The 16399-nt window shown below is 33.1% G+C and overlaps 3 protein-coding genes across 5 annotated transcripts; all 3 read right to left on the bottom strand.

Moving 5' to 3' along the window:
• Nucleotides 1-131: 131 nt before the first annotated feature.
• On the bottom strand, nt 132-1868 carry LOC141693754 (large ribosomal subunit protein eL31-like). 3 transcript variants are annotated; one of them, XM_074498918.1, is made up of 3 exons: nt 1783-1868; nt 1565-1667; nt 132-567 (listed from the first exon to the last, which is right to left on the bottom strand). In XM_074498918.1, exons 2-3 carry the CDS (start codon nt 1645-1647, stop codon nt 288-290), a joined length of 363 nt encoding a protein of 120 aa, XP_074355019.1. In that variant the 5' UTR covers nt 1648-1667; nt 1783-1868; the 3' UTR covers nt 132-287. The 3 variants fall into 3 exon arrangements, with proteins under 3 accessions (XP_074355019.1, XP_074355021.1, XP_074355020.1); XM_074498920.1 differs by having other exon boundaries at nt 1831-1854; XM_074498919.1 differs by having other exon boundaries at nt 1770-1843.
• Nucleotides 1869-5434: 3566 nt separating this feature from the next.
• LOC141691428 (protein FAR1-RELATED SEQUENCE 5-like) lies at nt 5435-9921 on the bottom strand. Its single transcript, XM_074496167.1, has 5 exons — nt 9735-9921; nt 9185-9255; nt 6831-7789; nt 5753-6756; nt 5435-5493 (listed from the first exon to the last, which is right to left on the bottom strand). Exons 1-5 carry the CDS (start codon nt 9919-9921, stop codon nt 5435-5437), a joined length of 2280 nt encoding a protein of 759 aa, XP_074352268.1.
• Nucleotides 9922-11076: 1155 nt separating this feature from the next.
• On the bottom strand, nt 11077-15609 carry LOC141693023 (histone acetyltransferase type B catalytic subunit). The gene is made up of 10 exons (XM_074498001.1): nt 15456-15609; nt 15340-15381; nt 13932-14041; nt 13329-13397; nt 13133-13171; nt 12974-13050; nt 12719-12818; nt 12392-12467; nt 12124-12284; nt 11077-11999 (listed from the first exon to the last, which is right to left on the bottom strand). Exons 1-10 carry the CDS (start codon nt 15532-15534, stop codon nt 11358-11360), a joined length of 1395 nt encoding a protein of 464 aa, XP_074354102.1. The 5' UTR covers nt 15535-15609; the 3' UTR covers nt 11077-11357.
• Nucleotides 15610-16399: the final 790 nt, after the last annotated feature.

The raw sequence follows: 16399 nt of genomic DNA, 5'->3' as shown, positions 1-16399 counted from the left end.
TGCTCAAATCACAGGGTTAAACAGTAGAAGAAAGACTAATCAGGTTGCAACAATATTTTAAACAATCCCATAGACGGCAATGGCATTTGCTCAAATCAAAGAGTAAAACAGTAAAGGAAGACTAACCAGGATGCAACAATATTTTAAACATTAAAATTTGTAATATCCTTCCGCAACAAAACACCATAATTAATAATATCAAAGCAACTAGGTAATAAAAATGTCTCAGACCGTTCTAGGCTTTGCAAAAATCTGTTGCATACAATAAAAAAACTAGGAAGAGTGAATCATTCATCATCTTCTTCAATGACTAGGGTGCCAAGTCCCTTCAGACCTGATGGGGCCTCAGCAACAGTGACAAGGGAGTAAAGCTCTTCAGTGGCATCCTCATCATCATTACGCTTGCGAGCAATGCGGACCCTGACCCGCCTTGGGACACTTCTGATACCCCTGCTCCAAATTTGCTTGTTTAGCTTAACATCCACTCGGACATCCTTGGTTCCCATAGCCTTCTGGGCAAACTTCCTAATCTCTTTGATAGCATTAGGAGCCTTCTTCTTGAAGGTGCTGAGATATTTACCAGATAGATTCTATCATTAGTCCAGGGCCTCCAGGCATTCAAAACAACAAATGGGAGCACACAAACTACAAAAAAGAGCTATATACTACCCCTTCCCCCACAATAATATTACACAAAAAGACAGCAAATTGCACGTAGTAGTAATGACTCGTATCCTACCCCTTCCCCCAAAATGACAAGGCCATGGGTTCAAAATTCAAATCATCATTTCATCACTCCCCCTCTCCTTGTGCTTAAATAAAGCACTATGGAACTACTAGCAAAAAAAACTACCACCAAAAACTGGCATGCATTCAAGATGAAAGCAAAAGTACAATGCTGAAATTAAAAAGGAAGGCAGATACATTTACAAAACAAACTCTTACGAAAGCAGTGACAAAATAGAATTAGGAAGCAGTGACATACACCTTCACAGAACAAATTTAAGAAACAAAAATAACTCTTACTTGACAAAAACCCAAATCTATCCAGATATACTAATCCCTCTCGGAAACAACCGAGCTTCGCAACACAGAGCCAGATAGCAAGATAAACCATACAAGTAGTGAAACAAGAAAACTAACCTAACCAAACCAAAATACCCAATACATTTCAAGATCCAAATCACACCTTACTTCCAAAAAACTATAATAAAAAAACACCATTTGCATACAATCTAATTGCACAAAAACACATAATTACACACACTCATAAGTACACTCCAAAATCAAAACCCCATTTGCACACAATCTAATTGCACAAGAAACACATTCACACACATTAACATAAACCCATCTCAAAAACACCAATTGCATACAATCTCATTGCACAAAAAAGTCAAAAACACATAAACACACACACAAACATAATTACACTCCAAAAACAAAACCCCATTTGCAAACGATCTAATTACACAAAAACAGACATTCCCACAAAAACATAAACCCATAATGAATCAAACTTAAAAACACAAACCAAACACGTATAAATACATATATAAATTACCAGCCATGGAGGCGCTTGTGGAGGTTAATAGTGTACTCCCTAGTGACAACCTCTTCCTTTCGTCCTTTGGTCTTCTCCACCATTTTCAATTTTCAAATCTTACCTGCAACAAAAAAACCCCCAAATCGAATCAAAACTAAACCCTAATATAAAATCAATTGCTCATTTGATGATTAAAGATGAGTAAGACACTTTAGATGATTACAAACAAAACCCACAAGTTCAATTTTACAGAGGAGGAGAGAAAATGTGGCGGCGGCGCAGACCTGCTCCTAAAATAAAATGTTGCCTTGCTGAATTGTTCATTCTAAACTAGCAATATTTATATAAAAAAGGGTATATTAAATTTGGGTCCCTATCCACAGCCATAGTTGGATAGGGACCCTATCCAACCAACAAATCAGGCGCAATGAAACATTGCGAGAGTGACCCACATACTTCATTCCCCTTTTTACCCTTTTCCTATGTTAATTCATTTATCAATACTTTTTTAACTACATAAATATTAATTTAATAAGATATTATTCTTAATATTTTTTATTAAAAATATAATATTTAAAAAATATTATAAAATATTTTATAATAATATTAAATATTATATTTAATATTTAATATTCAATATTTTAAAAGTATTGAAACATTAAAATGAAATTAATATATTTAAATATTTAATAATATATATTAAAATAATAAAGGAAAATATTTTTGATATTTAAATATTTTAATTATTCAATATTTTTAATAATAAATGAAAAATATTTGAATACTTCATTCCCCTTTTTACCCTTTTCCTATGTTAATTCATTTATCAATGCTTTTTTAACTACATAAATATTAATTTAATAAGATATTATTCTTAATATTTCTGATTAAAAATATAATATTTAAAAAATATTATAAAATATTTTATAATAATATTAAATATTATATTTAATATTCAATATTTTAAAAGTATTGAAACATTAAAATGAAATTAATATATTTAAATATTTAATAATATATATTAAAATAATAAAGGAAAATATTTTTGATATTTAAATATTTTAATTATTCAATATTTTTAATAATAAATGAAAATATTTGAATACTTCATTCCCCTTTTTACCCTTTTCCTATGTTAATTCATTTATCAATGCTTTTTTAACTACATAAATATTAATTTAATAAGATATTATTCTTAATATTTCTGATTAAAAATATAATATTTAAAAAATATTATAAAATATTTTATAATAATATTAAATATTATATTTAATATTTAATATTCAATATTTTAAAAGTATTGAAACATTAAAATGAAATTAATATATTTAAATATTTAATAATATATATTAAAATAATAAAGGAAAATATTTTTGATATTTAAATATTTTAATTATTCAATATTTTTAATAATAAATGAAAATATTTGAATATTTGAAAATATTAATAATGTTAAACATTAATAATGTCTAATAAATACAAATATTATACCTCCGCAATGTTTAATTGCGGTAGTCCCGCAATGTTTCATTGCGTCCCCGCAATGTTTCATTGCGTCCCCGCAATGTTTCATTGCGGTAGTCGTTTTACCTTACACAGACACAGAAACTCAGGCACAGATACTCGCATATACACGCAGAAACTCAAAAACAGACACTCAAACACGACCATCAGCGACATTGAAGCGATTTGAGACAATTTCAATCACAACCACTCCACTGATCTTCTTGTTTCATCAGGTATACAAACGATTTATAGCTATGCACACACTTATACACACGATTATACAATGAGTTTGAGTTTGAGTGCGATTTTATTCGATTACTATTCGATTTTTTTATGTGAATGTGATATTTGTTCGAAATTATGTTGATTATGTGATAATTAGGGTTCGAATTAGGGGTAAATTAGTTAATAATTAGGTTAAATTAGGTTTCGAATTAGGGGTAATTTAGATGGGTTTTGTGTGTATTTTGTAGTTTTTTTTATTTTAAACTAATTTTTTATTAATGCCAATGAAGTGTTTGATGAAAGTCCTCTGAGAATTAGTTTGTTTTTTACATTAGTAAGTAGCTGAAGAGTATCATTCTTAAGCTTGAGATTTTTTACATCAGTTGTCTAAACTGTTAAGGTGTGAAGTACAATATTTTAAGATCATTGCTTGAATTCAAGTACAATTTATCTAACAGTAAACTTTGTTTTTTGTTGCATTCTGGATAGAGTTTTTATGTCCACAAATTGTGATAATGCAACTCTACAAGATGGCATTCCACTCATTAGAATGTCATTTATTTATAAGAACATAGTAAGAATTCTTAAACTTGTCATTACCTATATCTTCTGCAGTTGTTGAGACACCAGATTGATACAAAAATATTGTGAATATCTTATTCTAGTATTCTTTGCCATTCCTCACTAATTTCTTTCTTCATGTATATCTAATAAGAGAATCTTTAAACCAAATGTATAACCAGTATTTTAACCAAGAATTGTGGAATCATGCTACATTATCTAATCTTATATCTACTACTCAAGTCATAAGAGTCCATATAAATAATATTATCATTCAGAAGGTGTGGGATTGGTGTTGTTAGTGATAGCATTGAAATTTCTACTCAAGATTCTCAATGCTGGTTCCATGGCTAAAGAAAGAGCCACAGTTTTAGTCCAACTAAAATCAGAATTTTGACATATCGAAAACTGGAGTTTCAAAACACAGAAGTAGCTGAAGAGTATCATTCTTAAGCTGAAAGAATGTTTGTTTTCTTTTTCGTAATTACTGTTTGTTTGGAGTTGTACTGATGTGCTTTTTGGTTTAAAATATTGCAGATACTATGGACATGGAGTGTGGACCTCTTGATCGATCCTTGCTGACTATGCAGGACCGCCATATTAGCAGTCTGATATGGGAGGCGGGGACAGGAATACCGTAGATGTTAGACAGCTGACAGCGAGGATGGGTGAGTGGCATATACTTCCAGATCAGCAGGCTCTGTTGGATGCATATGCTTTTGGGGCGTTCGGCAACCCCCGAGTGGTTCGGCAGAATGACATCAGACTCATTACGGCCTTGATTGAGAGGTGGAGGTCAGAGACTAACACATTCCATCTGCCGTGTGGGGAGATGACTATTACTTTGGAGGATGTTTATATGATTCTGGGATTACCGGTTACTGGCCGTCCTCTCACCCAGGGCGAGCTTGAGCACCCGAAGGCGTTGTTCATGAAGAACTGGGAGGATCCGTCTATGTCAGAGCAGGAGCGCAGGGAGTTCTATAAGGATGGGCTGCATTTTAACCAGCTGAGAAACCGGTACGGGGCGAGAGCTGATACCAGAGATATGGATGCTGCTCAGATTGAGGTGCAGTGCAGAGTGCATACACGAGCCTATATGTTATTTATTATTGGAGGCGTGCTTTTCCCTACATCTTCGCGGGATGTGGTGCATCCCCGGTATATGCAGCTGCTGATGGAGGAGTCGGAGATTCGTGATTATGCATGGGGTGTAGCTGTTTTGGCACACTTGTACAGATCACTGACTTTGTCGGCTGATAGGTCTGTTCGCACCTTTAACGGGTGTAGTCTGCTATTGATGTTGTGGGCTTACGAGAGATTGGCACCCGGGATGCCGGAGATTGCGCTTGCAAATGATTTATTTTTTATATAATACTTTTTCTGTTTTACAGAAAACTTTCTGCCAAATTTTGGAAAAAAAAAATCTTCAGAAATAACTTTTTTTCAAATTTTTTTTTGGAGTCACTTCTTTTTTTGGGATTATTAATAATGGCAACAAGTACTAACATTAACAACATTGAAAATATTTAATTAAAATTCATTAATATTTCAAAGTACATGATAAGAAATTACAATCAATTTTTTCCTTTTTTCCTAATAATCTCGAGGGACAATTTCTTCTATCATGGCCTTCTTCCCTCGCCCCACAAAAACTGCACTTTCGAAATTGTTTATTTGAACTTGACGTCTCGATACCACTTTTGAATCTACCCGCTTTTGGACGTACTTTTGTTTGTAACCTTGGGGGATCTAATAACGGATCATCTTCTTCATCACTTTCATAGTCCTCATTTATTTTTTTCTCTCTCTTTTCTCCCGGAAAAGACTTAATCACATACTCCTTTTCTCTCTTGATCACGCTCATCAAGTAATTGTACCGCGGAACGGAGCAACTACCAACAACGGACAAACCTTGGAAAGCTTTACACAATCCACTATATCTTGTCGTTTGAGATTCTACAACATTACCAAGCATCCGAGGCATACACGGTAGAGGTCCTGCAACTTTGTTTCCGTTTATTGTCCACCTCATTGTTACAAGATCTGGTGGTATCATCGTCTTTTGTTTCTTGTTAAGGTAACGGATCATGTGTCTACAAATCATCTCGGAATGTTCAAATTTTTTACATGTACAAGAATAACTCCCGTCGATGGAAACCTTCAAGAAAAAATTCCTTCTATTAATCTCCGGCAAGGTGGACTTTTCTACCAAATACATCTTTGAAAGATAATCTCCACAACCTTTCATGCTTTTCACAACAAAAGATTGACTTTTTTGAATCTCTTTTTGAAATCGCTTAAACATCTCTTTTGTGTATATCTTGGAGGCATGTATCTCCATTGACGAGTTAGAGAATAGTCTCCTTTCCTTGTACTCGGTGTCAAAATCGGCTTGAACCTCCCGTAAATATTGTGAGTCCAAAGCTTTTTGTGAATTCTCAATGAATTCTTTCAAACCGGTCGACGCTTTCCCATACTCATCAAAAAATGAATTCATAGACTCGCTCCTTGAGGTGGTAGTCATACCGGCGGCAAAATGTTGTTTCGTGAAAGCAAAAACCCATTGCCGTCTAATTGCATACATATCATTTAGCCAATTGTGATTTTCAAGATCATATTTCTCTTTCAAGTCCTCCCACCTACCTTCAAATTCCGTTGGTGACAATGACTTGTAGATACATGCATTAAAATTCGTCTTGAACTTCGAGTATTGAGTATACAAAATAGATAGTTTCTCAGGAAACTTGCTACTAATATGCCACGTACAATATGTATGGTTGGTGTTAGGCATAACCTCAGAAATGGCATTACTTAAAGCGATGTCTTGATCCGTAATAATGGTAATATGTGGCTTGTTATCGACCGCTTCCAACCAAGTCTTCAAAACCCATCTATAAGTAGTCTCTTTCTCGTCCCTTATAAGTGCAAATCCAAAATATTTTGGTAGTGGTGATTCACTCCCGTAATTGGAATAAAAGGCATGTCATACCTATTAGTCCGATATGTCGAGTCGAAAGTCACCACATCTCCAAAATTCTTGTACGCGTTAAGCGAACGAGGATCAACCCACACCAAACCCCTAACCCGATTCTCCTCATCCACATCCACTCGGTAGAAAAAATTGCCATCACTTTGTTTTTGCAAGTCTCGTAACAAAACCAATCCACACTCCGCATCACCGGAATCAAAAACCCGTCTTCGAATGTCACGTATTACATTTCGTACGTCTTGAGCGGAAAAACCAATTTTTTCAATACCACCACACGTCTCACTAAGTAAATTCATCACTTTCGGGGTCTCGATACCCGATTTGTTGAATAACTCAATCAAAGATCGGGTAAACGGATCTATGTTGCGTGATCTTTGCATGAAATTTACCTTATCCGATGTAACCATAACATGATTGTGCTCTAGGTTAACCTTGGTTACTTCCCATTTGTTTGAGCTTACTTTGTGAGCAACACACATACGAGCACGACAACAAGTTCGAGGAATAACATTTCGAGGTCGTTTCCCTTTAGCCTTATCTTCAACTTCTAAGGGTTTTGGGCCCAATCTTCCACCCTTTCGACATATATACAAACGTGACGATATACCACCATTTCTTGAATGCTTATGACTACTTCGAATAATTATCTCGAACCCTATACTTCGACCATAACCTCGATAAAAACTTTCCGCTTCATCCAACGAATCAAACATCATACCAACATAAGGAACTACATCATTCATATTTCCAATAAAATTTTCATCATTAATTTTATCATCATCATCGCCATTAAAAGAATCATTACTATCATCGGAATCACCGTGAACATCGTGATTCTTCCAACCGAAACCAACATCATCATCACTATGCGTTTTTCGCTTCCCCGGATCATTAACTTTATCTTCAATACTATCAACATCTATTACTTCATCATCATTAAAGATTTTACGATAAACCCTCTTTTTTGTGGGGGGGGGGTAACATAATTAAAATCGTTATGATCACTAGATGAACTTGAATAATCAAATAAATAAGAAGCCATGGATATTGAATACTAACCTTTTTTTTCAGAAGAATAAATTTGAGCAGAATGTTAAGAAGCACTAAAACAACAATGTTTCAAAAATACAGACATTTTAAGGTAGTTGTGTGCATTAAATGCACGCCCGCAATGTTTCACTGCGATGGCCGCAATGAAACATTGCCACACTGTACAAAACCCCAAGCCAACAACTGTAAATATTTGCAGTTTTAATAAAACTTTACAACGTACCCCAGCAATGTTTCATTGCGGGGAGAAGTGTCTACCGCAATGAAACATTGCGGTTGGGTTGTTTATTTTTGTTATTTTCTTTAAAATTAGAAAATTAATCAAAAAAATTATAAAAAATAGTTTCTAGACTTATTATATTTCATTTAATATGTTAAATGTTAGTTTGAAAATATAAATGTTTATAAGAGTAACTTAATTATAATATGCAACTATTTTACATAGTTTTGTGAAAATTTTGCATAATAGTTATGTCAAATGATGTTTCTTGACGTGTAAGTTGTAAAGTACAAATTTTGACGATCCAACTATATGGATGTTAAAATATAATAATTATAATAATTAAGAAAAATTATTTCTTAAATAAAATACGGTATTTATATATATTTTGTTACCAAGAAATGTTTAACATTTTGGGGGCTAAATTATTTTATATTTTTTTATAGATAACGAAAATTCGATAAATTTTCATTTTTTTGGATTTTCACATTTTCAAATTTTAGTATTATATTTGTTTATTAAAATTTAAAATTGATAAAATATATTGGACAAGTACAAGAAAAATAAAACATTAAATAATTTATTTCATTCAAATATAAATGGAGTACATTCAAATATTTTTTCAAAACAAATACATAATAACATTTTATGTCGACGAGAATGATCAAACTTTAACGGTGTTGGAAGAACCGCTTTTATCACCCTTATCGTCGTCTTTCTTTTTCTTCGACTTTTCCGCCTTCGCTTTAGCTTCATTTTCTTTTTTTTTTCTTGCGCTCAAGCGCCATTTGAATACGGCGGAGAGCTATTTCCATGTCTTCTTCTCCTTCGGGCCCGTCGTAAGCCACAACATCTATAATTACCTTATTATTGTCTAAATCGTAGTAGAAAACCATTTTTCAGATATTAGAGAAGATAATGTTGAAGAGAAAATGTAGAATGAAAATAGAGAAGAGAATGTTGAAAAAAAATGAGATGAGGCAGGACTATTTATAGGTGAAAATCTAAATTTTAAAATTCACAAAATTAAATTTGGCACAAAAAAAATTTTGCTGAAAAAATTTCATTTGACTGTTGAAATTGCCGCAATGAAGCATTGCAGCGCTTTCAAACTGCCGCAATGAAACATTGCGGTGTGTCGGTCAAGCTTCTGCTCTATTGACCAGTCAATTCAACTGCCGCAATGTTTCATTGCGGCAATTTCAACAGTCAAATGAAATGTTTTCAGCAAAATTTTTTTTGTGCCAAATTTAATTTTGTGAATTTTAAAATTCTTATTAATATTGGCACAAAAATAAGTTTTGCACAAAAAAAAAGTTTGACTGTTGATAAATTTTTTAAACTAAAATAACTCAATTCACTAAAAAGTATAAAATTAATAATATTATTTTTTAACTAAAATTATTCATACGATAATTTAAAGAAAAAGTACAGAAAAAATTAAATTGATAAATTTATTATTAAAATTGACAATATTTTAATATATTACTACTACTTATATTTAATGTTAACATATTTTAAAAAATTAATTACTATTGAACATTAATATTATTTTTATACTTATATAAATAAGTTAAATATTAGAATAAGTTAAAGAGAGGGGCAATTTGGACATTAAAAACTGGGAGCCTAACCAACAATGAAACATTGCGGCCCAGCAATGAAACATTGCGCAATATTTCCTGTGCATGGCGACATCCCGCAATGTTTCATTGCGGAAGCCAAGATCCGCATTGAAACATTGCTTTCCCCGCAATGTTTCATTGCTGTGGGTTGGCTGGCTGTCCCCCCAACCCACGTTGGCTCCTGATTATTTCCCATTAAATTTTTAGTTGTAAAAATAAATGGACTAAAATGCTATTATTAAAAATACTTCACCGTACTAATTGGACAACTTACAAATATTCAATATTTCGATATTTAATAATAATACAATGAAAATGAACTTATATCAATCTCAAAAATAATTTAAATAACAATTTATTTATAAGAAAATAGTCAATTAAATAGTATGGAACTTACCGAAAATTCTCACAACTAGATGAGAAGTTTCAGCTTAAATATTACCCCTTTTTTTGTAAATCAATCGATAAAATGAGTTTAAGAATGAAACAAAGAGAATTTAGTATTAGGAATTTAGGACCATTTACTTTATTTTATAACTTTATTTTTACGAAAAATTAATCTGAAAGATTTTTCGAAATTTTTTATCAATTAATCACCGTCTCCGTTAATTTTTAACTAAATTTTCTTAAAACCGCTCATTTATCTGATTTCTGCTTAGTCAAAACAGGCCTGAAGCAATTGTTTTAAAATTTATCAATCTGTAAAACGACATTCGCATTTTCTTCTCACAAAAAAAGATTTATACATTATATTCATCGTCTATAATATATTCTTGTTGAATTTTGACAAATTCAATCGATCATGTATCTCTACACACCTTCTTGAGCATGGAGTCAATACATCGAGCCATAAGTTAGTTCGTTCATTTATTTATTCCTTCAATCCCCTATAATTATTAACTAGACAAGTCCTGTCTATAGGAGCTCCTCTCCCCTAAAGAACATGGATTCCTGAAAGTAGCTAACAAGTTGAGGCCTGCTTTCATTCCATTTTTAAAATGAAAGTAATTAGGAGATAAAATAATTAGGCCTGCTTCTGAGTTTTTTAAAAAGAAGGAAGTAATTAGGAGATAAAATACTTTCATTCCATTTTTAAAATGAAAGTTTTGAGATGAAAATATACTAAATTTATATTTATTATCACTTACTTTCGTTCATTTTTAAAACACAATTAGGAGTGAAAGTAAAACTATTTTATTTACCTTACACTTGCTTTTCTTCCTCTTTATAACTCGGGAGCAAGGGCTAAGACTCGAATACTGTTTGAAAGTTTTTAACGGCGTGATTAACCCAGTAATTTCCCCATTTTATGAAGAACGTCTTACGAATAGAATTAGCAATTGGCAGCAAATACAAGCAAAATTCAAACCAAGGGAATATAGAGTAAACTGAGATGAAGTTATCAATAAAAAAAATTCAATATCACTTAAGTTCATACTCTTTTTTTCCTAAAGTTCTTCTTGAGCAGCACTAAAAACTCTCGCTAAAGAAAATTGCATAGCTCAGCCAGCTCAACATAAAACTGGTGCAGAAAAGCCTCTACTGATCATATCTTATCCCAACAAAGCTTTTTCTAGGACCCCAAAATAAGAATCTCCGAATATATCAGCACAGCAACAGGTTCGAAAATGTTCATGGATGGTGCGGCAATACCCTTTTCGCAATTAACTCGACTTCTTTTATTCTTTCATTGACAAGTTGCTGGAGCTGTTCCTCTTGGTTATTTTGATCATCCTCCCTCACGGTGATAGTAGATTCAGCATTTGGGGATTTGAACATAACAAATGACAGTTCCTGATCAAATTCAGTTGGGACATCAACTACCTGTTTCCCAGCGTCCCCGGCATCTTTACCTATAACAGTAGCCTTTATATGATCCAATATGATGGTTCTGTAGTTCTCCATGTACTTTCCAATTGGATCAAGGCCAAGATAGATGAGAACCTCCCAGCACTGGAGAAATTGTTTCTTGGTAATCTTCAAGTTCTTCCTGACTTCTTCAATTACATCCAGAGGTGGCCCAAATCGAACAGTTTGACTTCTCTTAGATAGATTTTCTTGTTTCAGACTTGAGACAACTGAAGCCAGTGCATCTTTGATTGGATCAAAAGCAAGCAAGCGTTGCACATCAATACAGGTGCGCACATGTTGCAATGAATCCAGTGGCTCTTCTATTGTCAGATCATAAGCATTATCAGAAACTGCCACGACGTTTAGCCCTTCTAGAAGAAGCCGGCCATAACCTTTACGTTGGAAAGGAGGCAAGACCAGTATCTGCAAAAAAAAGGGAATCTCAGTAGATGCAAATATATAAGACGTTGCCAATGCCATGCATTGACCTCGACCATGAGCCAAAAAATTACCAAAAAAGTATGCTAACATGCAAAGCAAAGCAAACCTGACTAAGTCTTAATCGTTCACTCCCAGGGTAGTGGTAAAACCGATAAAGGGCTGCAAACCCAATCAATTTGTGCTGTATGTCCTCCTGATCATTAACTTTCTTCTGAATCAAAAGATAGAGCTCCCATCTGGGGTCTGTAATGTCAATGGGACTGCTACCTGATTCAGAAAAAAACTGGCTGAGAACCCATCTAATTCCTTGATACTACTACGATAAATTAAGAAAGATAAGCTCCTGTAAAAGCCATATCAAAACAGCTCTTTACCATCTACTAAGAGCATGGCGAGAGGAACCAAGCGAACATAGACTTCGCCAACAGATGTATCTTCGACCCGTACAACCTGTTGCAGATACAGAAAACTTTACAGGATAGCAATTGATCTAAGACAGGCATATATCTGAATGCAACATATTACAAGGTACTGTGTAAATACTAGCATTACAGTACAGCTGATAATTCAAAATAAATAAATTATTCAATTAGAGATGCAGCAAGGTGCCTAGATGGCTGGATGTCATCCATGGTTGGTAATAAAAGAGAACAAGACAGTGCTAAAGCCATAGTCTCTCAAGTAAAAAAGGTCAAACTTACCTCCAAATTAGAAGGATCTGACTTCAAGTTGCTCTTTGAATCACTACTGTGTCCATTTGGGGCCTTATGCTCCAATATCTTAGCATTTGAGACCATAGAACTAAGGCACAAAAATTAAAGACCAGAACAAATCAATAAAAATTGAGGAAGAATTCACAAATAAATTAGAAGGTTCAAGACAAAACTTCACAATAGATCCATATCCATACAATATACAGATAAAGATATGCTATATTTTACATGAAAGAATCATACTTCACAATGTCGCGCTCTGTTGAAAAAGTTTTAAGAAAGTTATCCTTATCATCAAGAAGAGTTTCCGCAAAAATATTCTACAAAAACATAATTATTAGTCATACATGTATGAAGAAATATCATACAATGAGTTGTTTAGTACAAAAACATGAAAAATACCTGAAGAGAAGCTTTTAGATCTGTTATCCCTTTGCCACCCTTATGACAAACAGATGAAAACAATTAGTGGAAAGCAATTAACTGACACACACAAAAAAGAATTTTGGATTGAACGTTGTATTTACATCCCAAATTGGAGATAGTAATTTAACTCATAGACTCTCCCCATAGCATAAAAATAAAGGCAAATACTAACATCTGATTTGCTCTCGAATGAAATATCTGCATATGCATGAAATGATATGGTGCTAACCCAGATGGTAACCTGCAATAGTAACGAAATAGCAAAATAAAAAAAGTTAGTCAGACATCTAACATAATGATTGATAATGAAAAAATGTTTATGAGAAAGAAGGATACAGTGCGGTACTGAAAGCAACCTGGAAGGAGATGCAATTTATAATAGAATATCAAGAATCTGTAGATGACATGACTATAGAGGGGTTGATTGGTATGAAGAGTCTCCACTTAAACCTTTTAAGATAATCTATCTTCCTAGGTTCACACACACACATGCATATTTGCATATTTACATATTTGATAAAGTAAGGTTTTAGAATGTGTTGAGAGAAAATGAGAAGATTGGCTACAAGAAAGACAGATACTAATTCCAATTCAGAGGAGCAAGAGTAATCTTAGTTATGATTTGGTAATGGCACAACCAGCATTCTGTGGGGGTGTTCTAACCAGAAAACAAGTCCATGAGTGTTGTAACCATGATTTCTGTTCATGTGCCTACTTGAAATTACGTGTATACTATATACATCGGAATGATGACCCACAAAACCTCAAAGTTTACCTTCAACCCTTGATAGCCATAGATTTTCCCATCCTCTTCAAAGAACCGCTCAAAATCAACTGATTCAATGCAGAAACTATCTGGAGCATCCACTTCTTCTTTGCTAGAAACTAAAATTTCAGAAATCCGATAAACAGGTGTGAATAGTTAGCCCAAGCATATTACTGAAGAAAACAATGATATACGGGAAAGAAGACAATAACATGGTATGGACACTTGTAATCAAGGGAAAGATAGGTACAAACTAAAAGCCTATCTGAGAACATACTATATTTCAGGTTAAATACTATATCACAAGGGCCTAAACCTAGGTAATCTCTCACCACTAATAAGAAATTCAAGCCAAGATACCTTACCTTACCTCTCATCATGTATCATTTTGTTCTACATAGAGTAGTTATCATCACATAGCGTATGCATGGGAAACAAGTAGACCTACTCATACTCATAATCACAAAGCAACATTAAGCTCAATGTGACTCATTCATCATTTCTAAGCATAATAAGTTAACTAGTATAAAAGCTTGGACTTAGATTCTTAACCCAATTACAACTTACAGTCAGATTGTAAGAAAACTATAAGACCAAATCGACTCATTACAATTTACAACACTGTCCAAAAGTTAAAGCAAGAGTTCCCAGGTTATCAGTTTACTTTAAATCTGTTTTCTAGTTTAGTTTACTTATTCAATAGATTAACAAACCTTCAATTTCTGAGCATTTACAAGAGTTTAGACTACTATTACCGTTAAGAACACGTCAACAAACACCTCCGTGAAAAACATAAACTCAAAAACATTTCCCAAACATATCCAAAATTTCTACAACACCAAAAACATTGATAAATTAGCATTTCTTCTCAATCCTAACACAACAAATAAACAATAACTTTCTCCGGTCCCGAGACTATTATTTAAAACAATTTTTACCAGACAAACAATCATCTACTTCATTCGAAACCAAATCAACTCAAATAATCAAATTACAAACTAAAAACACACAATTACCTCAAATTAAAGCAAAATTACTGACTACAACTGCACTACAACACTGTAATTAAGAATACAATCACAATCACAGGTATTCTCTCTCTCTCTCTCTGTGTGTGTGACTGTGTGCGTCTGTGTCCATTTTAATTTACATACACAATAACACATACACTAAAACCTCGAAAAATTAGCATTTCTTCTCAATCCTAACATAACACATAAACAATGACATTCTCCGGTCCCGAGAAAAATAATTTAAACCAGGTTTCACAACACAAGAAATTATTTACTTCATTCGAAACGCAATCAGCTCAAATCATCAAATTGCACACTAAAAACACACAATTACCTCAAATTAAAGCAAAATAACTGACTAAAACAGCAATAGAACACTGTAATTAAAAACAAAATGATAATACCTAGGTAAATTTTGATACAATCGGCGGGGTCCACACCAGCATCTGCAGAGAAAATTGAACAATTAGGGAAGAAATAAATTAGGGGAAAGGGGAACGAGTTGAACGAGAAGACTCACCGATTTTAGCGATTCCAACACGGCGGCGCTTTTTGGGCTCGGAGACGAGATCGGAGGAGTTAGGGTTTTTGGTGCTCATTTTTAGGGTTTGGGTGGAGCGGGAAATGAGAAAAGCGGGAAATAACTATACATACATTGTTACATACACCTTTATATAGCCCCTACTAGTCTTGCTTTTTGCCTTTGACCTCACTGGGCCGTTTGGTTCAGAAATCGTTATGAATTTGGAATCAGGAATCAGGAATCAGGTAGGTTAGTATGGGGATGAGGAATAATTCCTGATATTATGTGTTTGGTTCAGTATTGGAATAAATCTGTTTTATTTTAAATATAATCGATATTTTAATTTTGATTTTAATATTATGTGTATTGTACATTAAAATTAAATTTTTACACAATTTACAAATGAAAATTTACTAAAAAAGTATATGATTAGTAAAATATAATTTAAACAATTAAATAATAATTTAATATTTTTTAATAAATTAAATCTTACAAACTGACATTAGATAAATATTATTATAATTTTATTTAAAATTAAATAATAGATCAAATTTAAAATATGTGTACATAAATTATATTTAATTGTAAAAATAAAGATGAATAATAAAAATAAATCTGATAACTCATACCACTTCTCCATACCCACCTCTCCACTAAGGTATCAAATCTGATTCCAAGCGGGTTTTAAGTATGGGATTTGGTGAATACAAATCATGAATCAAACATCAGATATGGGTATGGATGGAACAAAACTCATACCGGATACCCAAATTCTCTGAACCAAATGACCCCTAAATTATTTCTTCTTTACTTAAGGTTTTTTTTTATTACTAAATAGAGCATTTTTTGTTATTTGAAATCCTTAAAAAAAATGATCGTGCAAACATTTGAGGATTGAGGACTTTACATCTAACAACATTATCATGGATTATCGATGTGAA

Source organism: Apium graveolens, chromosome 10 (genome assembly GCF_009905375.1).
Source record: "Apium graveolens cultivar Ventura chromosome 10, ASM990537v1, whole genome shotgun sequence".
NCBI classification, from domain to species: Eukaryota; Viridiplantae; Streptophyta; class Magnoliopsida; order Apiales; family Apiaceae; genus Apium; species Apium graveolens.
Note: the sequence above shows the minus strand (reverse complement) of the source record. Positions and strands in the feature narration are given on the sequence as shown.

Bases quoted from the DNA above. Each gene is read 5' to 3' on its own strand.
- LOC141693754 (XM_074498918.1), bottom strand. From the start codon at position 1,647: ATGGTGGAGAAGACCAAAGGACGAAAGGAAGAGGTTGTCACTAGGGAG. The intron at 568-1,564 runs GTAATTTATATA...TAAATATCTCAG, and splicing joins CACAAGCGCCTCCATGGCTG to CACCTTCAAGAAGAAGGCTC.
- LOC141691428 (XM_074496167.1), bottom strand. From the start codon at position 9,921: ATGGGAAATAATCAGGAGCCAACGTGGGTTGGGGGGACAGCCAGCCAA. The intron at 6,757-6,830 runs GTATGACATGCC...TGCACTTATAAG, and splicing joins TCGACATATCGGACTAATAG to GGACGAGAAAGAGACTACTT. The intron at 5,494-5,752 runs GTTTGTCCGTTG...TCGAAAGTGCAG, and splicing joins ATTGTGTAAAGCTTTCCAAG to TTTTTGTGGGGCGAGGGAAG.
- LOC141693023 (XM_074498001.1), bottom strand. From the start codon at position 15,534: ATGAGCACCAAAAACCCTAACTCCTCCGATCTCGTCTCCGAGCCCAAA. The intron at 14,042-15,339 runs GTATTATCATTT...CTGAAATTTTAG, and splicing joins TTGTATCAAAATTTACCTAG to TTTCTAGCAAAGAAGAAGTG. The intron at 13,172-13,328 runs GTTAGTATTTGC...GTTTGTCATAAG, and splicing joins CATTCGAGAGCAAATCAGAT to GGTGGCAAAGGGATAACAGA.